The 23271-nt window shown below is 38.0% G+C and overlaps 2 protein-coding genes across 5 annotated transcripts in view; one reads left to right on the top strand and one right to left on the bottom strand.

Moving 5' to 3' along the window:
• Positions 1 to 3604: 3604 nt before the first annotated feature.
• Positions 3605 to 7849, top strand: LOC130455941 (caspase-8-like; the record flags this gene model as incomplete). Its single annotated transcript, XM_056808446.1, has 2 exons — positions 3605 to 4164; positions 4749 to 7849. Coding segments are annotated over 2 exons (696 nt in total), but the record flags the coding sequence as incomplete, so codon positions are not given.
• An 11355-nt stretch (positions 7850 to 19204) lies between these two features.
• Positions 19205 to 23271, bottom strand: part of FLACC1 (flagellum associated containing coiled-coil domains 1) — a 31302-nt gene continuing 27235 nt past the window's right edge. For all 4 annotated transcript variants that reach the window (XM_007501613.3, XM_007501616.3, XM_056807177.1 and 1 more), the window contains 3 exons: positions 22527 to 22616; positions 22220 to 22329; positions 19205 to 20410 (listed from right to left, as the gene is read on the bottom strand). In XM_007501613.3, coding sequence (XP_007501675.2) covers positions 20287 to 20410; positions 22220 to 22329; positions 22527 to 22616 — 324 coding nt within the window. In that variant the 3' untranslated portion in view covers positions 19205 to 20286. The remainder of the gene's footprint in view (positions 20411 to 22219; positions 22330 to 22526; positions 22617 to 23271) is intronic.

The raw sequence follows: 23271 nt of genomic DNA, 5'->3' as shown, positions 1-23271 counted from the left end.
ATATGTCCTGTTTTCCCTATTCTCACACCTGTCTCCACTCTATCAACTATATCCATTCATATAACTGATGTAGAGAAAGTAGGGCTTAATTCTTTTTTTAAATTTTTTTTTCTAAATTTGGTCAATTTAAAACATTATTCCCTGGTTACAAAAATCATTTTCTATTCCTTCCTCCCATCCCTTTCCCTCCCCCCCCCCCCATAGCCAACAAGCAATTCCACTAGGGTTTTACATGTGTCATTGAACAAGACCTATTTCCATATTATTGATATTTGTACCAGGGTGATTGTTTAGAGTCTGCATCCCCAATCATATCCCCAATCATATCCCCATAGACCCATGTGATCAAGCAGTTGGGTTTTTTTCTGTTTCTACTTCCACAGTTCTTTCTCTGGATGTGACTAGTGTTCCTTCTCATAAATCCTACATAATTGTCCTGGATCATTGCATTGCTGCTAGTAGAGAAGTCCATTACATTTGATTGTACCACAGTGTATCAGTCTCTGTGTATAATGTTCTCCTGGTTCTGCTCCTCTCACTCTGCATCACTTCCTGGAGGTTGTTCCAGTCCCCATGGAATTCCTCCACTTTATTATACCTTTGAGCACAATAGTATTCCATCACCAACATATACCACAATTTGCTTAGCCATTCCCCAATTGAAGGGCATCTCCTCATTTTCCAATTTTTTTGCCACCACAAAGAGTGCAGCTATGAATATTTTTGTACATGTCTTTTCCCTCATTTTCTCTTTGGGATACAAACCCAGCAGTGCTATGGCAGATGGTCTTTTAGCGCCCTTTGGGCATAGTTCCAAATTGCCCTCCAGAATGGTTGGATCAATTCACAATTCCACCAGCAATGCATTAATGTCCCTACTTTGCCACATCCCCTCCATCATTCATTGCTTTCCTTTGCTGTCATGTTAGCCAATCTGCTAGGTGTGAGGTGATACCTCAGAGTTGTTTTGATTTGCATCTCTCTGATTATAAGAGATTTAGAACTCTTTTTCATGTGCTTATTAATAGTTTTGATTTCTTTGACTGAAAATTGCCTATTCATGTCCCTTGCCCATTTATCAATTGGAGAATGGTTTGACTTTTTGTACAATTGATTTAGCTCTTTGTAAATGTGAGTAATTAGACCTTTGTCAGAGGTTTTTGTTATGAAGATTATTTCCCAGTTTGTTATTTCCCTTCTGATTTTGGTTACATTGGTTTTGTTTGTACAAAACCTTTTTAATTTGATGTAGTCGAAATTACTGACTTTACATTTTGTGGCTCGTTCCAAGTCTTGCTTTGCTTTAAAATCTTTCCTTTCCCCAAGGTCTGGCATGTATACTATTTTGTGTTCACCTAATTTACTTATAGTTTCCTTCTTTATGTTCAAGTCATTCACCCATTCTGAGTTTATCTTGGTGTAGGGTGTGAGGTGTTGACCCAAACCTAATCTCTCCCACACTGTCTTCCAATTTTCCCAGCATTTTTTTTTATCAAATAGTGGATTTTTGTCCCAAAAGCTGGGATCTTTGGGCTTGTCATAGACTGTCTTGCTGAGGTCACTTGTCCCAAGTCTATTCCACTGATCCTCCTTTCGGTCTCTTAGCCAGTACCAAATTGTTTTGATGACCACTGCTTTACAATATAGTTTGAGATCTGTTACTGCAAGGCTACTTTCCTTTGTATTTTTTTTTTTCATTATTTCCCAGGATATCCTTGATCTTTTGTTCTTCCAAATGAACTTTGTTATGTTTTTTTTCTAATTCAGTAAAAAAGTTTTTTGGAAGTTTGATGGATATGGCACTAAATAGATAATTTTGGGTAGGATGGTCATTTTTATTATGTTAGCTTGTCCTACCCATGAGCAGTTAATGTTTTTCCAATTGCTCAGATCTAGTTTTAGTTGGGTGAAGAGTGTTTTGTAGTTGGGTTCATATAGTTTCTGTGTTTGTCTCGGCAGATAGCTTCCTAAATATTTTATATTGTCTAGGGTGATTTTGAATGGAATTTCTCTTTCTAATTAGTAGGGCTTAGTTCTTGAACACCAGTGGTTAATGAGAGAGATTGAGAGGGAGAATATGCTTTCTTTACCCACCAAGAGGCAACTTCAATCCTCTTGCTATTACTTTAGGTCATGGCAAAACTGCCCACAGATCAGTCTTCTCATGGTGCCCCTCTACTAGAACCTGCCTTGGGTCTCCACCCTTGATCTCTTTCTCTCCCTGCCCTCCACCCCATTTCCTACCCACAGGATAGTTTCTCTGGGGTACCAGTCACTTCTTGGACAGTTACACCATTTCCCCTCCCCTCCTCCTGATTGCACTCCTTCATACTACCATAACCTGCCTTTCAATCCATCCTTCCTTCCAAATGAATTAAACTGACCTCATATGACTACTGGAAATGTCTAGGGGTAGGGCGCAGGGCAAAGGCTTTGAGCACTGACCAAAGTATTTTGTATTTGTGATATACCTGGAGCTAACAGGGCTCACGGAATTTATTGAGTGGGGGTGATATGGTAATATCTGCACTTTAGGAAAATCACTTTAGTGACTAAATGGAGGATAGATTTAAGTGGGGAGTAGGTTATTTTAGTAGTCTGAAGGGATGAGGAGATGAGGGCTCATACCAAGGTGGTAGCAATATCAGAGAAGGGGGAGTATTTGAGGGATACTTCCGAGGTAAAATCAACAGACCTTGGCAACAGATTGGCCATGGAGACATAAGAAATAGTGAGAAGTCCAGGATGAAACCTAGGTTGAAAACCAGGACTCTGGGAGGATGCTACTGTCTTCAGTAGTAATAGGGAAGTTAGGAGGGCTGAGAGTTTAGCGGGGGAAATGGGACCAATTTTGCATCTGTTAAGTTTAAGAATCCAGTTTGAGATTTTTGAAAGATACCGGGAAAGGCAAGATTGGAGCAGGATAGTTAGATTTGAGAATCTCAGTGTAGAGTTGGGAATAAAATTTATGGGAGTTGATGAACTCACCAAGTGGTAAAAAGAAGAGGGCCCAAGACAGAAACCTATGGGATACCTACAATTAGAGGACATGGTCTGAATGAGGATCCTGCAAAGGAGACTGAGAAGGGGTAGTCAGTTAGGTAAGAGTAGAACCAGGAATGAATCAAGTAGAAGGGGGTGATCAACAGTGTAAAACAGGAACTGGAGGAAAGAAAGAGTTGGTGCTGGGAGTCAGTGCCTGTGGTGGAGTAGTTTTGGGGGTCAAAGGATATGTGTTCAAGTCTCATCTCTGCTACTTAGTAGATATGTGACCTTGGTCAAGTCACTTAACTTCCAACGTAGTAAACTGTTAAATACTTGTTGACTGGCCTTACAAAAAATTCTTTTGGATAACTACCAATGGTAAGTTTTAAGAATAAATGAAATATGACCCTACTAATTCTTTCTTTATGGGGATAACCCTAATGAATAGTTTATCACATGGTCTTTCAGACTATCTGTTATAATAGACCAGTTTATTAAAATGGTCCTCACCCTCCCTTCTTATTGATCCCAAAGACTGGTGTCTCTGGGAAGCCCAGGGAGGGACCCAAGGAGTCACTTAATAGAAGTGATTTATAGTTTTTGTTTTTAAATTCTTATTTGCCTCCTCTCTTATTTCACTGATTTATTTCACTATTTTCATTTGTTTCCCTTCTTAGAGGCTCTGAAAAATATCTTTAAGGAGCTTCATTTTGATATTCAGTCCTTTCAAGATCTCACAGCAGAGGGCATACAACAGGTCCTAAAGACCTTCAAAGATAATAACCATGAAAGCAAAGATTGCTTTGTTTGCTGCCTCCTGTCCCATGGAAATAAAGGCACCATCTATGGCATTGATGGAAAAGAGGTGCCCATCCGGGATCTGACATCATATTTCTCTGGTTCCAATTGCCCATCTCTTGCTGGTAAACCCAAAGTATTCTTTATTCAAGCTTGTCAAGGCAAGGCCACCCAGTATGGGATCTCCCTTGATACAGATTCTGAACAGCAAAGAGAATCTCTGGAAGCAGATAAATCATTTCAGAGTGAATGCATTCCAAATGAGGCCGACTTCCTGCTTGGGATGGCAACTGTAGAAAATTATGTCTCCTACCGAGACTCAGCTCGTGGGACCTGGTACATACAATCCCTTTGCAAGAATTTGAAGGAAGGATGTCTTCGGTAATTATGACCTTCTCAAACCTTTCTTCTTTCTCTCCTTACTGGCTTAGCCAAAGCACTCACCTCTAAATACCTGTCTATCCAACCTTGCAATCCTGATTATCTACTTAGTCATTGAGAAAATACTTTTTATGATGGAAAGGGGTGACATAAGGTAACAATTTCCTTCCTTCCCTAAGTATGCCACATTTTTTATGTGCCTTCTGAAGAAGTGAGAGCACAGTGCTTTCAGGCAAATCTACCATGGCACATGTCCTTTTCCTCATCCCATTAATAGGGAAACTGAGGTTGGGGTCACTCTAAGACTTAGTGGATGAAATATTGTGAAGCTGAAAGGCAACATTAGAGATCATGTGCATGAAAAAAAATATTCTATTGTTAACACCCCAACCCATTCTTTCCTGAGGTACTGTCACTGGGGAAGAGGGAAAGCAGTTTGACCACTAGCTTATGACTATATGTCTCCACTGATTTTACCGACCATGTGGGAATCACAGGGCTATGAATAGCAGTCCTTCCCCAGTTTATCAAATTAATACTCATAACTTAGTTAATTCCTTTGTGGTACTCTGTGTTTTTTTCAGAGGAAATGATATTCTTACCATCCTGACAGAAGTAAACTCTGAAGTAAGCCAAAAAACTGATCCAAAGAACAACGGGAAACAGATGCCACAACCCAAGTTCACCCTTAGAAAAAAGCTTGTCTTTCCTATTAGCTAGAATTGTTGGTACTACTTGAAATTGTAGATCTGAGAACACTATCAGAATCTATTTATTTGGTTTAAATTTTTTCTTATGCACGTTTATTAAGGAGTGAATAAAATATAGTGTTTTGAAGACTATGGGATGGAGAAGAAGAGAAAGAAAAGAAATAATATATACTTATTGAATAAAAGTCATTTTTGAAAAAGACTGTGGCGGACTTCCGGTCAAGATGGCAGCTTAGAGAAAGCTAAAGTTCAGATCTCTGGAAAACCCTTCCCGACCGATCTCAAACTATAAGCTCCTAAGGCGCCGAAATTCAAAACGGTCAACAGCACAGACCCTGGGAATCCTCCTCCTGGACCTGGACCTGGATCAAAAGGTACGGCCCCCCTCAAAAGCCAGAACCCAAGATCACTCGGACCTAAGGAGTAGGAGCGCAGAGTCCAAGGCTCTGGGAAGCCGCAGCACCACCCCGTTCAGAGAGCAGGGTTCTCTGAAATAACAGCAACCCTCAGGGCCTTCTATCCGAGTCCCAGTGAAAGTCACTGCCCTTGGAGCTCCGGGAAGCCGCAGCCCATCCCCCGCAAAGAGCAGGGTCATCTGAAACAACAGCAACCCTCAGGGCGGGCAAGACAGCCTCACCAGCTGGATCCTGCTATCCAAGTCTCAGTGAAAGTCACTGCCCTCGGAGCTCAGGGAAGCCACTCCCCTTCCTCTGCAGAGAGCAGGGTCCTCTGAAACAACAGCAACCCTCAGGGCCCACAAAACAGCCTCACAGCCAGCTATTCTGAAGGCAACTTCCGGAAAGCAACCCGACCCAGTCGAGGGGGCACCTTAGCAGCAGGGAAACAGAGAGAACCGGGGGAGAGTGTGGCCCCCTGGTCTGACCCTTCCATTCCAGTTCCAGTGAAAGTCATTGCCTTAAGACATACTCAATTTAACCCAGGGAAAGCTCATAGAACCGACAATCTGCCCAGGACTAAAGCCTCTGAACACCAGACAGAGATAAGAAAAGCTAATCCTCCACATTCAGAGATGGCAAACTCCACAGAAGCACAGAAGCCCCAAAATCCCAAGAAAAATAAGAAGAAAGGGGTGACTTTGGACACATTCTATGGAGCCAAAATACAAAATACAGAGGAGATAGAAGACGATACACAAGAAAATGCTCCGAAACCTTCCAAAGGAAATGGAAACTCTCCACAAACCCATGAAGAATTTGAATCAGAAATAACCAAAAAGATGGAAGCCTTCTGGGAGGAAAAGTGGGAAATAATGCAAAAGAAATTCACGCATCTACAAAACCAGTTTGACCAAAGTGAAAAGGAAAACCAGGCTTTAAAGGCCAGAATCAGGCAGCTGGAAGACAACGATTGTGTAAAAGAGCAAGAATTAATAAAGCAAAGCCAAAATACCAAGAAATTAGAAGAGAACATAAAATATCTCACCAACAAGGTGACAGATATGGAAAATAGGGGGAGAAGAGATAATTTAAGAATAACTGGACTTCCAGAAAAGCCAGAAATAAAAACCAAACTCAACATCATGATACAAGATATAATCAAAGAAAATTGCCCAGAGATTCTAGAACAAGGGGGCAATACAGCCACTGACAGAGCTCACAGAACACCTTCTACACTAAACCCCCAAAAGACAACTCCCAGGAATGTAATTGCCAAATTCCAAAGCTATCAAACAAAAGAAAAAATCCTACAGGAAGCCAGAAAAAGACAATTTAGATATAAAGGAATGCCAATCAGGGTCACACAAGACCTTGAAAGTTCTACTCTGAATGATCGTAAGGCATGGAACATGATCTTCAGAAAGGCAAGAGAGCTGGGTCTTCAACCAAGAATCAGCTACCCAGCAAAACTGACTATATACTTCCAAGGGAAAGTATGGGCATTCAACAAAATAGAAGACTTCCAACTTTTTGCAAAGAAAAGACCAGAGCTCTGTGGAAAGTTTGATACCAAAAAACAAAGAGCAAGGAATATCTGAAAAGGTAAATATTAAGGAAAGGGGAAAAATGCCCAGTGGATTTACGCGTTGGCTATGGGGGGTGGGGGGAGGAAAAGAAAATGATCTATGTCTTTAATGAATATTGCTTGGAAAGATCAAATAAAATATAATAATTTAAAAAAGAAAAAAAGAAAAAGACTGTGGCTCAACAGTCATTTCTCATACATATTATAATTTCTAAAAAATAATTCCCTCCTTGTGATCCCCATCCAGAGTTTCCACCACTATTTCACTACAATATTCTGTGCACTGCTAAGTGTTCAGATCCTTGCAAACTGGAATCTTGATAATTATAACATTTTCCCATACTCTAGCCAAAGGTTTAAGAGCTAGGTCTCCAACTTACAAAATATGTGTTTTGTTTTTTTTTATTATTTGCTATTAGAAAAAATGGTGAAAATAATTTTAAGATATCCTCTCTTTTGAGACATAATAATGGAATTGATTTTGGTGAAGTTTAATAAGTTCCTATAATATGTGAGAAACTGTATAGGAGCCCTGGGGATACAAGATTGATAAAGAAGTCTGTATCCTCAACAAACTTAATGATAAGGAACCATGAATACAACCTAGGAATTTTTATCCCTGGGATGGAAACAGTAAAGGGTGTAATTTTGGGGAACTCACTTAGATGGAGAAATGAGGGTTGAAGGAAGTGAGGAAAGGGTTGATGAAAATGGCTTCCCTCACTACCCCCTCCCAGAGTCCCTGAATTACTTGAGGGAGACAAAATGGAGATCTCCCCTCAGTGAAGGCTTGCCCCTTGATGGCTGTGCCAGTCCTTATGGGTGGTGGGGAAGTCTTATCTACAAGGAGAGGAATGGAAGACCTCAATCCGGATATGAGCTGCCTTGGGGCACTCACAAGCCTCCATTGCATGTCTTCTTGGAAATTGGCAACAAGATGGAGTCTGTCACTGGGTTTATTCTCTAGATGTAAATAAATGAGATTGAATCCACTATTTGACTGCTTATTTAATTGTTGATTGGGGCAAAGGGTAGAGGTTAGAGGGGTTGCAGGTCACCCTAAATCTCTTTCTAAATAAATATAATTACTGAAGTACACGGTTTTCTTGTAGCCAGGGGAGAGGTAGAATAGGGGGAAAGAACACTGCTCACCATTAGAGTCCAGTATCTCAATAGTTCATGGAATGAGAGTCTTCAGAGAATTTTAGGTTTGTTGACAGGAACCAGTCAATGTTTTAAACAGGAACCCAAGATGTTAGAATTTCTGTCAGTGTTAGAAATCTCCACAGGTGTCCTGAAATGGCCCAGAGAAACAGCTCTTCCTTCCACTCCCTTCTGTGTCTCTAACCTCAAGACCCTGCTCCTCAGGAGAATTTCCCAGAAGTCCTTGTTCAGTTTCCCACTGTCTTTCTTGCTTCATGAACTGTAGAGCTCTCAACTTCCATTTCCCCTAACAGTTCTTTTGTCCTACTCCCTATCATCAAGGGCAAAAGGAGAACAATAAAAGAGGGGAATGGAGCAACAGTGGTCCAAATGGATTAGAGATGTGTTGGAATGAAATGAATTATGGATCCACACAAGTGCCAGCATCTACCTGTATTTTTAGCACCATTTTATGTGCATATTGAAGGAGAAGAGAGCCCAGAAGAGAGGCCCATGGGATACTTACAATTAGAGGGCATGATGCCAATGAGGGTCCAATAAAGGAGGCTGAGAAGTGGTCTTATAGGCAGGCACCATGAGAGTGGTGTCCTGAAAACCAAGAGAAAAGAGTATTAAAGAGAAGAGTCAGCAGTGTCACAAAGCCTGGAGGAGAGGGAAATTATTGGCATTAGGGGTAAGTGCCTATGGTGGGATGGATTTAAGAGTCAGAGGATCTGGGATAAAGATCCAGATAAATGACTTACTCTATCATCTATGAGTGGAATTCAATCTGAGTGAACCTGAAAAGCACATCAATAAGCTGTGTGTTGTTATTGATAATTAGATTGTAAATTAACCTATTTCCTGGGATTGAGTGACAAGTTCTTCCAAAAGCCATAGATGCTTCTTAAAATGAAAAAAAAAAACCTTACATTTAATTTTAATTTTATTTTTTCTCTATTACATGTAAATAAATTTTAATATACATTTAAAAAAATTTCCTCCCTTTACCTTCTTTCCCCTTCCCTTCCTTTGTTTTCCTAGGCAACTCACATCTATGCCCTTTGTCTACATACATACATACATACATATGTATACATACATATATATATATATATATATATATTCCTTCTAGTTGTCCTAATAATGATAAAATTCTTAGGAGTTACAAGCATCATCTTTCCATATAAGAATATTAACATTTTAAGCTTGATTCCCTTATAATTCCTCTTTCATGTTTACCTTTTTATGCTTCTCTTGATTCTTGTAGTTGAATGTCAGATTTTCTACTCAGCTCTGGTATTTTCATAAGGAATACTTGAAAAATCTCTATTTCATTAAATATCCATTTTTTTCTCTCTGAAGGATTATACTGAATAGGCTGGTTTGTTTGTTTGCTTGTTTGTTTGTTGAATAGGCTATTCTTAGTTGTAATTTTAGCTTTTTTGCCTTCTGGAATATCATTCCAAGTCTTTTGCTTTTGTATGGAATTTCCTTTAATGCATGTCTGTGGTTCCATGATAATGTGGTTTCTTTCTGGCTGTTTGCAATATTTTCTCTTTGCCCTGAGAGCTCTGAAATTTGGCTATAGTATTCCTGGGAGTTTTCATTTGGGGAACTCTTTCAGGAGATGATCAGTAGATATATTCAATTTCAGTTTTAACTTGTGGTTCTAGGTGAGTGATGACAAACCTTTTAGAGACTGATTGCCCAAACTGCAACCCTCACATTGCATATGTGCCATCACCATTCCCTGCCCTTACCCAAGACAGGGGAGGGAGGAAGTGCTCCCATTGGGCTGCTGGGCAGAAGGGCAGGTCATGTGAGAAATGTCCTCAGGTGCACATGGAGAGGGGGAGGGGAGTAGTCCCCTCTAGCACATGTGCCATAGGTTCACCAACATAGTTCTAGACTATCAGGGCAGTTTTCCTTGCTAATTTCTTGAAATATTATGCTTAGGATTTTTTTTCTTCTTCTTTAAATAAAAGCTTTCAAGTAGACCAATATTTCTTAAGTCATCCCTCTTCGATCTATTTTCCAGGTCAGTTGTTTTTCCAGTGAGATATTAAACACTTTCTTCTATTTTTTTCATTCTTTCTGTTTTGTTTTATTGTTTCTTGTTGCTCACAGAGGCATTAGCTTCCACTTGCCTAATTCTCATTTTTTAGAAGTGATTTTCTTCAGTGAGCTTTTGTACCTCCTTTTCTATTCATCCAATTCTACTTTTTACGGAATTCTTTTTTTTTTTCCAGTGAATTTGTGTACCACTTTTTCTATTTGGTCAATTAAGCTTTTTAAAAAGTTTTCATTAAATGACTTTTTTTTGTGCTTCTTTTGCCATTTGGCCAATCCTGTTTTTTAAGGTGTTTTTTTCTTTAGTATTTTTTTTTTTGCTGTTTCTTTTATCTACTTTTATAAGGAAGAGATAAGTTTAGGAGTACAGAACACAGTGGTGTGAGACCAGGAGAAAAAAGATTCTGGAATGCTGCAAGGGGGTTAACCTGAAAAACTCAGAGACTGTTAGGAACTGTCTCTCTCTCTCTGGATTTGATTCTGGATGGTGTGGATGCTGAGTCCTGTGAGTTTGATCCAATCCTTTATTGCTGCCTGTGTTGCTGTCTTGTTCTGTGTGTACTGAAGAAGGTCTGAAGAAGCTGTCTTGGTCCTGTGTCAACATCCAGCTGTCTGTAAGGTGAGATCTAAATCCATTAGGACTCAGGATCTTTCCCTGGATCCCTGCCTGATCTGTTACTGACCAATATCACTAATAACACCAACAGAGGGTTTAGGTCAGGATAGATATACAGGGCCTGGGTTTTACAGTTTAGCATATCAGGGAGATAGTGTAGAAAAATCAACTCTAAGAAGATCCTTCATGTGAAGACTTTAGATTTGGGTTACTTTAGTTAGTAATCTCAGCATTAGAAATTTCCCCTTACCCTCTTAACGTTTCCCTTTTTGAAATAAAATTAATTCCTAGTTACTGAGTTTTGTTAATTGTGTACTAGTCCTAGATCAGGTTCTGCCTGGTCCAGGCTGACTAATTGGCACTTCCACCCTGTATAATTGGAAATCTGTTACCCTAAAAAAGAACTACATTTCCCAGAAGCCCCCTGACTTCCTGTCATTACATACTTCCAGTAGACTGAGGATATTAGTGAGTGGGCGGTCCTCTTGGGCCTCTTTGGCTTGATGACAGCAAGCTTGGTGGTGGTAAGCAAGGGTTTGAAATGACTCATCAGCCATGGGCACGTGGTCTTTTATTTTGTATCCCTTTTATTCCTTTATTTCTAATGATCATTAATAAACCTAAAATATAATATTTTTATTATTGCACATTAATTTTAATTTTTACAACCCACAGTGGAGAACCTGTTACTGGCACAAAGTACACATCTAATCCCATCCAATCCCACCTCCAAAAATACCACATTATACTACCTGTTGATTTTCTTCATAATTTTCTTTTATCATTCTCATTTCTTTTCCCATTTTTCCCTCTACCTCTTTTATTTTATTTTAAAATTTCTTTTTAAGTTCTTCCAGAAATTCTTGTTGGGTTTGTATCCAATTTTCAGTTTTCTTTGAGACTTTGTTTATAGCTGCTTTGCTATATTGTATTTTTCTAGATTTGTGTCTTTATCTTCCCTCTCACCATCGTAACTTATTATGGTCAGGTCCTTTTTTAAAAATTGCTCATTTTTCCCACCTATTTTTTTACTTTTAACCTTATGTTAAACTTAGGCTCTGCTCCTGGGGTGTAGGGGACACCATTCCAAGCTTCAGGATTTTCATCTGCTCTTTTCAGAAGTAGCTCTGGGGATCTGTTGATTTTGGGGGGTTTCCAAGGTGACGTGGTTTAGGGAAAAGTGTGGCCCCTGCTTTCATGGACTGTGCTCTTATCTTTACCCAGTAAGGGACCTGAGTTCAAATCCTACCTCAGACACACTAGTTATGTGACCCTGGGCAAGTATTTTCCCTCTAAGCTTTTAGTTTTCTTATCTATAAAATGGGGGTAATAATAATACCTATATTACAAGGTCATGTGAATCAAATGAGATGGCTTATGTAAAGTGTTTTGCAATCCTCAAAGTGCTACATAAATGCATTCCCAAAGGCCTTTTTTGTGTTCCTATTATAACTTTTAGAGAGAAATGTCTCCCTGAATCCTTGTCAATGCTGTATGTTCTTAGAATACCAGCTATATTGAACAATTTATATGTTTTCCATCTGTAGTAAAGCAGGCTTTTACTAAAAAAAGGCTTCCCTAGGACTATCAGCCTTACTCTGTTTCTGTACCACCTTGAGTTCTTATGACAAGTTCTGATGAAACATACAATTTTAGATTATAGAGAGAAACAAAACCTTTAAGGGTTAAATATGTGCATTCATGATTTCTGTAATAGTTGGTCCTCACGGATTTTTAATAATCTGTGATTAGAGATAAAGATAGTGATAAAATTACATAGATACATACACATGTCTCAATTTAATAATCATTGTTTCCTTAGAACAGGGCTCAAGAAATCCTCTGAAACAATATTACTACATTCTTAATAATTTTGACATGAAGCTAAAGAAAATATACTTTATTCTTCCCATGCCTTTTCATTGTTTCATTGTCACAATAACTTTTGTTTTTTGTTTTTATTTTTCTTATTATTTTTTTAGAATGGAAAATTTTTATTTAATTGATTCATCTTATTTTCCCCTTCCCTTCCCCCCTCCATAACCAACAAGTAATTCCACTAGGGTTTTACATGTGTCATTGAACAAGACCTATTTCCATATTATTGATATTTGCACTAGGGTGATCGTTTACAGTCTACATCCCCAATCATATTCCCATAGACCCATGTGATCAAGCAGTTGGGTTTTTTCTGTGTTTCTACTTCCACAGTTCTTTCTCTGGATGTGAATAGCATTCCTTCTCATAAATTCTCCATAACTGTCCTGGATCATTGCATTGCTGCTAGTAGAGAAGTCCATTATATTTGATTGTGCCACAGTGTATCAGTCTCTGTGTATAAGGTTCTTCTCCTGGTTCTGCTCCTCACTCTGCATCACTTCCTGGAGATTGTTCCAGTTCCCATGGAATTCCTCCAGCTTATTATTCCTTTGGGCACCATAGTATTCTATCCCCAACAGATACCACAATGTGTTCAGCCATTCCCCAATTGAAGGGCATCTCCTCATTTTCCAATTTTTTGCCACCACAAGGAGCGCAGCTATGAATATTCTTGTACAAGTCTTTTTCCTCATTTTCTCTTTGGGATACAAACCCAGCAGTGCTATGGCTAGACCAAACAGCAGACAGTCTTTTAGCGCCCGTTAGGCATAGTTCCAAATTGCCCTCCAGAACAGTTGGATCAGTTCACAACTCCACCAGCAATGAATTAGTGTCCCTACTTTGCCGCATCCCCTCCATCATTCATTACTTTTTGTTGCTCTTATGTTAGCCAATCTGCTAAGTGTGAGGTGATACCTCAGAGTTGTTTTGATTTGCATTTCTCTGATTATAAGAGATTTAGAATGCTTTTTCATGTGTTTATTGTTTTTATTTTTTAATTAAAACTTTCCTTTAACAGGTATTTATTGTCTTTCCTATACCCCACCCCTATGGAAAAAAAATTAAGAAAGGAAGCAAAATCCTTATATCAGATTTATTCAGGAAAATATTCCATACTACCCAGGCCCAAAAATGTGTGTATTATTCTACATATTTAGTCCCTTGTTTCTCTGTTAGGAGATTGGTCATATTCTTCATCATTAGTCTTCTGTAATCACAGTCATTGTGTTAATCAAAGTTCTTGTAGTCTTTCAAAGCTGTTCATTTATACATTGTTATTCATTATAGTATAAAGGATTCTCTTGGTTTTCTTGATTTCTCTCTTCATCAGTTAACATCAGTCTTCCCAGGTTCTTCTGACACTATTCTTTTTATCATTTTTCACAGTGAATTAATATTCTATTACATTTAAATAACATGCTTTGTTCAGGTATGCCTCAATTAAAGAGTGTCTTCCTTTAATTTCCAGTTCTTTGCTCCAACAAAAAGAACTATTATATTTTTGTGAACCGAATCCTTTTCCTTTTTCTCTGATCTCTGGGTTTAGTAATATTTTGGGTCCAGTTACATATTACTTTCTAGAGTGGCTAGACCAATTCCTAGCCCTGCCAGGAGTGCATTTAATTTTCTTGTTTTCCCCCAAAGCACTGTCACAATAATTTAAAAAACATTGCAACAGTGTTCAACTTCATTCAATGTGGACAACAATGGAAACCTGGTCCAAATGAACACCACTAAGATTTCACCTAAAGTCTATATGATTTAGAAAATAGCCTGGCTAGAGTCTGGCTAGGTTAAACTCTAGGCAATATTCATAGAGAAAATTTATTTGGAAGAAAAGAAGCATTTATTAAGTGCCTACCATATGCCAGGCACTAGGCTAAGTACTTTATACACATTACCTTACTTGATCCCCACAAAAGCCCTGGAATGTAGGTGCTAGTGTTATTTGCTTTTCACAGCTGAGGAAATAGGCAGATAGAGGTTAAATGATTTGACTAAGGTCACAAAGCTTGTGTCTGAGGTTGGTTTTGAACTTCAGTTTTGCTGAATTTCGTGCTTTTCCACCTACCTGCTTCTGCACTAGCAGTTGGAAGAACAAAAGGCCTAACATCTAAAAGAAATGATTTTTTAAAAAGTGGGAATAAAGGAAAATACATCCAGGCTGCAAACTCCTAATTTGATCATCACAAAAACTATTTGGTTCTGGTTTTAAAAAATTGAAGAATAATGAAACAGACTGGATTAGAATCAGCAACCACCAATTCAATAACCCAGTGTTCAATAAACCTCACTGTATAGATTACTTGGAAACCAATGTCCTGTTTGACAAGAACTGCTGGGAAAAGTGGAAAGCAATGTGGCAGAAATTTGATTTAGAAAGAAATCATCTACCATCTACCACAAGCTCAAAAGGAATCCATGTAATACATGCCATTAAAAAGAATTCAGAAGAGAACTAAATCAGACACCTTCTTACCTTTCAGATCCTATGACTAGGGAGAGAATTAAAACAAGGGACAGAGGCAAAAAGCAAAAGCAAAATAATATATTAATATTAATAAAATATTAATAAAATAAATAATAATATATTGATAATAAATTTAAAAGCTAAGATAATTTCACCTATAGGAAATTTCTTATATTTTTGCACAAATAAATGTAATTTGAATTGCTAGCTTCCCTTGCTTCTCTTAAAATTCAACTCAAATCCTCCTTTATGCAGAAAGCATTTCCTGATCACCAACCCTTTCCCCCTTTCCTCTGAGATTCCTTTCATACACTCTCTCTATGTTTTGTATATATATATATATATATATATATATATATATATATTTACATGCTGTCTCCTTCATTAGGTTATAAGATCTTTGAGACTAGGAACCATATTCTTGCTTTTGCTTCCCTAGCTCACAAGTAGCACTTAAGGCTAACTGCCTATCTGGATGCTAAAGAAAACATGATTCACTTATATTTCCTAGAGAACCTGAATCCCAGCCCAAATTACTAGGTGATGGAGGAAGCAGGGATGGAGACCCTGAATTTACATTTGTTGTCTGCCAAACCAATCGTATTGACGATTGGGAAAGGTTAGGTGGTAGAGTAGAAGGATATTGTTGGACTGAAAGATGAAGAGGAAAATACTGCTTTACTGCTGTTATGTAGGTAAGTGGGGAGAGTAGCAGAGGAAGGGAAGATCTGGCAAGATATTTCCCAAGCCCATTTGTATATCAGCCCCTTTCTGAGGTCCTACATCTAGTTGAGCCATTGGATAGGGACCCTTTCATCTATTTCAACCCCTTTGACTTGTCCCGCCTGCCCTGACCATCATGGAGGACACTGGGCCAGCCCAATGCTTTGGGTTGTGTCTAGATCAGAGGTTGGCAGCTTTTATCTTGAGACTGTTTATAAATAGATACTGCATTGGTTTCACATATCCAACATCTGCTGGATTTTTTAGCTAAGCTAGTCTTCACAGTTGTTAACTCTTCTTTATTCAGGGAGGGAATGAAGCTTTTAGATTCCTTGTTTATCTCTTATCAGTACCTTCCTACCCTCTTTCACCTCCTTCCTTCCTCCCCCATGCAAGACAGGCCTTCCCTTATGTCTAGCCTTTGACTCTCCATCTTCCCAAGAATTCCCAACCCATGTGGCTATTTTTCTGTGAATCTCTCTCTGATTCCTTCATTTAATAATGTGCTTTTCCTTTTCAAAAGGGCAAATGTGTTACAGTGCAGAGAGCCAAGAACTGGGTGTATAAGTGTCCTAATTTCTCAGTGCCTTTAGGCAACTAAAACTAAATCTTTTCCCAAAGAGGTGAGTTCCTCATTTCAACCAAGTTACTGTTCAGTATCTCCATTGCCCTCCTCCCTTCAAGTGTTCTTGCAATATGTGTATGTGTGGTATTCCTTTCCATGGAATATTCATTAACCTTTTGAGGGTAGGAATAATTTCATTTTTGTTCTTTTATCTTGTAGGTATCTGCATGATGCCTTGCTTGTAACTAGTGTTTAATAAATGTTGGTTGGATTGAAAATATTTATTTTAGGATATACCACAAAAGGTCAAGAATATCAAGGGAATCAATGAAAAAAAACCTGGAGGAAAGTGGCCTACAAGTATCAGATTTTAAACTGTATTACAAAGCTGCAACCACTAAAACAGCCTGGTACTGGCTAAGAAGGAGTCATTAATAATTGGAATAGATTAGGTTATACAATACATAATAGTAAATGACTGTTGTAACCTAGTATTTGATAAAGAAAAAATCCAAATTGGCAAGAGCTAGAACTACTTGGCAAAAACTTCTGGGACAACTGGAAAGCAGTTTGATAGAAATTAGATATAGTTTAATATCTCATACCATATATCAGGATAAGATTAAAATAAGTTGATGATTTAGACAGGGTGAAATGGTATGTAAATTAGGGGATATGGAAGATTCTATCTGTCAGATTTAGGGATAAGGGAAGAGTTTATGACCAAACAAAAAAGAGAATCATAGGAAGGAAAATTGATGACTTTGATTGCATAAAATTGCAGTTTTATCACAAATAAAAACAAGATAGCCAAAACTAAGAAAGCAAGTTTCTCTGATAAAGACATCTTTTCTCAAATATGTAGGTAACCAAGCCAAATTTATTTTAAAAATACAATCCAGGGGGCAGCTGAGTAGCTCAGTGGATTGAGAGCCAGTCTAGAGACTGTTCTAGGTTCTAGGTTCAAATTTGGCCTCAGACACTTCCCAGCTGTGTGACCCTGGGCAAGTCACTTGACTCCCATTGCCTAGCCCTTACCACTCTTCTGCCTTGGAGCCAATACATAGTGTTGACTCCAAGACGGAAGGTAAGGGTTTTTTTAAAAAAATACAATCCATTCTCCAATTGCTAATGGTCAAAAAATATGAACAGAAAGTTTTCAGAACAAATTAAAGCTATCAATATAAAAATGTTCTAAGTCACTATTGAGTGGATAAATGCAAATTAAAGCAATGCTGGGGTACTACCTCACACCAACCAGGTAGGCTAACATGACAGAAATGGAAAATGAGAAAGGCTGAGATGGAGAAAAATTGGGGCACTAATGCATTTTTGGTGGAGTTGTGAATTGGTCCAGTTATTTTGGAGGACAACTTGGAGCTATGCCCAAAGGGTCATAAAAATAGGCATAATCTTTGACCCATCAATACCACTACTAAGTCTACATCCCAAAGAGATAAAAGGAAAAGGAAAAGGACCTATACATACAAAAATATTCATAGCAGCTTTTTGTGTTGGCAAAGAATGGGAAATGGAAGGGAAGCCCGTCAATTGAGGAATAGCTGAACAAGGTGTGCTATATGATTGTGATGGAAGACTATTTTGTTATAAGAAATGACAGGAGGTTCAGTTTCAGAAAAACCTGGGAAGATCTGTATGAACTGATACAAAGTGAAGTGAGCAGAATGAGGAGATTATTGTACATAGTGATAGCAATATCATCCATTAGAGACTTGTAATCAATATAATGATCTGAGATAATTCCAAAAGACCCATGATGAAAAATGCTATCCACTTCTAGAAAGAACTGATAGAATCTGAGTGCCGATTGAAGCATACTCTTTTCACTTAATTTTTCTTGTTTTTTATTTGGCAAAATAGCTAATGAGGAATTATTTATTTTGCATTATTTCACATGTACAACTGATGTGTTATTTGTCTTCTCAATGGGTTGGCAATAAGGAAATGGAGAATTTAGAGCTCAAATTAAAAAAAAAAAGAATACTAAGTAAGGGATTTCCTTGCCTTTCATTGCATTTCCAGTGATTAGTACAGAGCCTGAAACATAATGTTGACTACTTGTAGTTGCTAGTGTTTTTAATATAGTTTTCTGTATACATTCACATTTCCCCCTCAATAGACTATGCAAAGGGCACACAGTAGGCATTTGATACTTGTTCAGTAGAAGGATAATCAGTCATAAGGTCCTGGAAAGTCAATGTAGTGACATGATTTTTTGGCTAATACAGAAAACCTACAGGGAACAAATGCAAATCTTCATTATGTTCATTCAGAACATCTCAGAAATGAACCAAGCATCAGCAGTAGATCATGATTCTTGAAGTTTCCAAAGGAATTTGACCATAACCCAAATTCTATAGGAAGCCTTTCCTAATCCCTCAATGCTAGTGTCTTCTCCTGCTCAGTTATCTTATTCTGTTTCCAACTTGTTTGAATATAGTTGTATGTTTTTTCTCCCAGAACGTGAGCTCCTTTCGGGCAGAGACTGTCTTGCCTTTCTTAGTATCTGCAGCACTTACAATGACCGGCACATGGTAGATGGTTAATAAATGCTTTTTGACTGACAGCAAAGCTGATGAGCCCTCATTGGTAAAGTAGCAGCATTAAGTTCTGCTCCTATTGCTCCAAAAGAACCAAGATCCTCTACCTTGAGTTTTTTCTGATTTTGCTTTCCCTCTACTCACCAGATGTTTTCCCTCCTCTGCCCTCAAAATTCAAGCTCCTCTAAGGCAAGGGCTATTTTCAGTTTTATCATTGAATTCCTGACATATGGAAGGTTGAATTGGGTTGAATCAATTTTGTCTGAAGAATGCATTATATCTGCTTCACCACCAAAGGAATAACACAGGTCAAGGTTTATTTTCAACCTTTTATTCAAGGTTCATGTATGAAATTATAACGAGGGACTTGAAAGTGAGCATTGCTGGAAGCATCTAATTCACTCCGATATTTTTTCAATTCAGTAGACTATTCCTAGCTTCAGAATTTCCTGAGACAATCATCATGACTCTAGATCTTGCTAATGATTGTTTCCCCAAAGTCATAAACTTCTGGATAATAGATTGCAGAAACCACAAAAACTTTTTGCCAAGCTATAGTTTATTGAATGTTGGAGTGAACTGGAGAGAATTGGGAGCTAGAAAGAGATCTTGGGACTTATCTTGCCCAAGACCTACATTTTTGTTGATGACCTGGGACCTAGAGAGAGTCAAGGATCACCTGAGGATGAGGATCATCCAATAAGTTAGTGGCAGCACCAGAATCCTAAATTCAGGTTATCTGGCCCCTAGTTTAGCACCTTCTTTACTAAACCATGCCACTCTAGATTCAAGGATATATTTTTGATATCAAGTTCATAAATAAGATTGCTTTCTAACAAACTGATTTTGAAAAGGTTGGGTAACGGGAAAGTGTGGCAATTATTATAAGAATATTGGGCTTGGAGTGGGAATTCTGAGGCCTAATTCTGGATTTACCACTAGATGGTTGTGTTATTTTGGGAAAGTCTCTTTGGGTCTTTATTTTCCTCTTCTGGAAAATGGGGAGATCCATTTCAGCTTTAACATTTGAAAGATATGATCAAGCATACATATATCTTTTATAGCTAGTGTAATAGGTAAGGGCAGAATGAAAAATTAATTTAATAATCTATAAATGTTGGTGAAGGGAAAACATTCCTTGTGTTATCATCATCAAAATGTTCAGCCATCATTGGGCAGGGAATCAAAAGAACAATAAGGCTCAATAGATGAATACAAAGTGGGGGTAGTTGGAGAAAGAAAATCTTGGCTCAATGGCATTTATGTTTCCAACAACTCTGAGTTAAAGTTAAGTTGTGAAAACAAAAACAAAAATATGCTACCCCAAGAATTGAACGAGTCTTGGGCATTCCTGTGAGGAAGTTCTTTACACTAATTCTCCAGACTCTGGGGGACAGTCAACTTTTTTCCTTTTTGTTTTGATTTTCATTCTCAATAAAACTGTCATGATAAGAGATTTCATGCTTAACTTGCTTGTTCCTTTCTTGGAAAAGCTCTTCATTCTTTAGGATTAGCATATGCCTGTTGAGTGAAGAAAAAGACATTATCTTAGAAATGAAATAGAATGTATAGAATGTATGGAAGAGAACTTTTTTTTTCCTCAGGTGGGATTTTAGTTATAACAGTAAGGTCCCCAAATTTGTCAAATAGGAAGTTTTCAACTAATCATGGCAATTTAGAAACCCCCCAAAAAGTTTTATTGATGCCCACAATCTATATATAGAACATTCTGCACTTGGGATTTTAAAAAATACTCAAGGGTTTTAGTGTGTTCACTTGTATTATTGGGCTGTGTCTTTAGTTAGTATAAATGCTGGCCTGAAGGAATAGAAGTTCATTAGGCTATAATAAAATCTGAATCAAAGCCAGTAAGAGATAATAGTCATAAAAATAATAATAGAAGGTCCCTGTATGTTGACTCATCTATATGACTATTAGGTATAGTATACTTTAAAGAGATCAAAGAAAGAGGAAAAGGTCCTATATGTACAAAGATATTTATAGCTGCTTCTAAGGGGATGGCCATTAACTGGGGTTTGGTTGAAAAAATTGTGGTATATGAATGCATTGGAATATTATCATGGAAAAAAAAACAATTTCAAAGGAACCTAGGGAAATCTGTATGAATGGATGCAGACTAAACAGAACCAGAACAATTTACGATGAAACCTGAATATTGTAAAAATCAAAAAACTCTAATCAATCGTGATTGCAGAGGGGGGAACTAATAAAGAAAAACACTATCCCCCTCATGACAGTGAGATGGACTAATGTACAAAATGAAAAATTAACAATAAGACTGTTTTGCTTGATTGTGCTTATGTAATTAAGAAATTCTCTATTTTTCTTATAGGATAGGAGAAGTGGGAAGATGGGAGGAAATAGCAAATGATTGATTGTTGAAAATTATAATTAAAAAGATACTGATTATAAATTAATCAGGAAAAAGAGAAAGAAAAATGTGGGGAGGGGTCAAAAAAGATTATGATATCAGGAAGGGAATAATCACAAGGAAAACAATTCCCTGTGGTAAGAGCTGGGGAAACAAAGAAAGATAAAAGACAGCCCCTGTTCTCAAGGGGTTAACAGTTGATGGGGGGAGATATCATGGGGGGAAAACTACTTATAAGAAAGATGTTAATATATAGGACAAACAGGAGATGGTATGATCAACACAGGGAAAACACTAGAATGCTTTAGAGGGAGATCAGAAAGGTTTCTTTAGAAAGTAGGACTTTTTGCTGGGATTTGAAGGAAGCCAGAATATGGAGATAAAGAGGGAAAACATTTCAGACATGGGGTACAGCCAGTGAAAATGACTTAAATTGGGAGATGGAGTGGTTTTATGTATAATCCTCTTTTCTTGTTCTGTTCTATAGATGGAAATGATTGTTCTTTAAAAACTTAAATTCAAAATGAATTTACTTTTAAAAACAGATTAATAGTCATAAAAATATAATTTCATATGAATCAGGAAAATGTAGTCTAGCCAATTAGTTTGAAATCTCATCTCCAAATCAGTTCTACCACAAACTAGCTTTAGAGAGCTTACATCACTTCTCTTTTCAAAAACAAACCTTTTTTAAAATTTTTTTAAATTTAATTTTTTATTCTTTATTTTTCCCTGTTTACGGGATTCATGTTCTTTCCCTCCCCCTCCCAGAGCTGACAAACAATTCCACTGGGTTGTACAAATCAAACATGTTTTCTAGAACGATTGCAGGTAAATTCCCCCACTCTCCTCAACCCTTCAAAACTCTCCCTCCCTCTTTTTTGACCCCCCCCCCAGCCCACCCTAGGGTTCTCCTTCTTTTCCCTGTGGGTACATACCTCAATTCTGTATTTTCCTCTGTCAGGTTCTGCGTTATAAATTTATACTTTTCCTCCATTTCATTAAGCTTCTTTTGGAGGAGTTGCTCCAGTTGAAGTACATTGTTTTTCTGAAAGGCATTTCAAAAGCTGACTATCCTCCCTAGGCAAGTAACTGAATAGGATAGTCACAGTACATTTATGGAGGCAGCCTAGGATGCTCTCTCTAAGTGTCAGTGGGTTGGACTAGATGGCCTAAGGTTCTTTCCAGCCGTCAGTCTCTCAGGCTTTATTCAGCTGGTATTGTCTCTCCCCTGCTGGAACTCACCTCTTTTTGGAGGTCCACTTGAGTATGGTACAATGAAGCGTTCAATGATTCTAAAATAAGAGACTGTCCTTGCAATTCTTCCTCCACAATCTTTGTCAAGAGAAAGAGACTCAATTCAATTCCATATGCCCTAATGAAGCACCTGCTGTTTACAAAGCACTAAGCTAGGAGTTTGGGAAAAATGCAAAATGTGGAGGAGAATCCCTGTCCTGGGGGCAGACTAGTTGGTCTAGTGATAGCCTGAATATATATATATATATTTTGATATCATGTGCCCTTCTTAACCCTCATATTGCTGTGTTCTCTGGTGGCTCTCTTACCATTCATTCCACAAATACTTTCCTGAGTTCTCCAACTAAGCTGTCTATTTCCATTTGTCTATTCCTCAGCAAAGTGTTCAAATGCCTCAGAACTGAAGACTCATGTCATCAATATTCAGGGAACAGCTTATTTTCAGAAGAAGGAGCAGTACACATTGGCTTATGTGCTTGGTTAACATGGACATTCTTTTGGAATTTTGATTTCATCCAGTGTGGGCACTCTCTCCTTAAATAAGCCCACTGGCCCCCTCCCCTACCTGGATGAATGATGGTCTTAGTGAATTACATTGACCAAAAGGGGAAAAAAATCATCCTTTAATTTTAAAACTTCTGGTGACAGCTTCATAATAATACCCAAGTTAAAAATCACACAATTGGCCAAGAAACTTCAGAACTCCTCATGAAACTAATGACTTAGCCATACC

The sequence above is a fragment of the Monodelphis domestica genome, chromosome 8 (assembly GCF_027887165.1).
Source record: "Monodelphis domestica isolate mMonDom1 chromosome 8, mMonDom1.pri, whole genome shotgun sequence".
NCBI lineage: Eukaryota > Metazoa > Chordata > Mammalia > Didelphimorphia > Didelphidae > Monodelphis > Monodelphis domestica.
The sequence above is the reverse complement of the archived record's forward strand: the minus strand, read 5'-3'. Positions and strand labels throughout refer to the sequence as shown.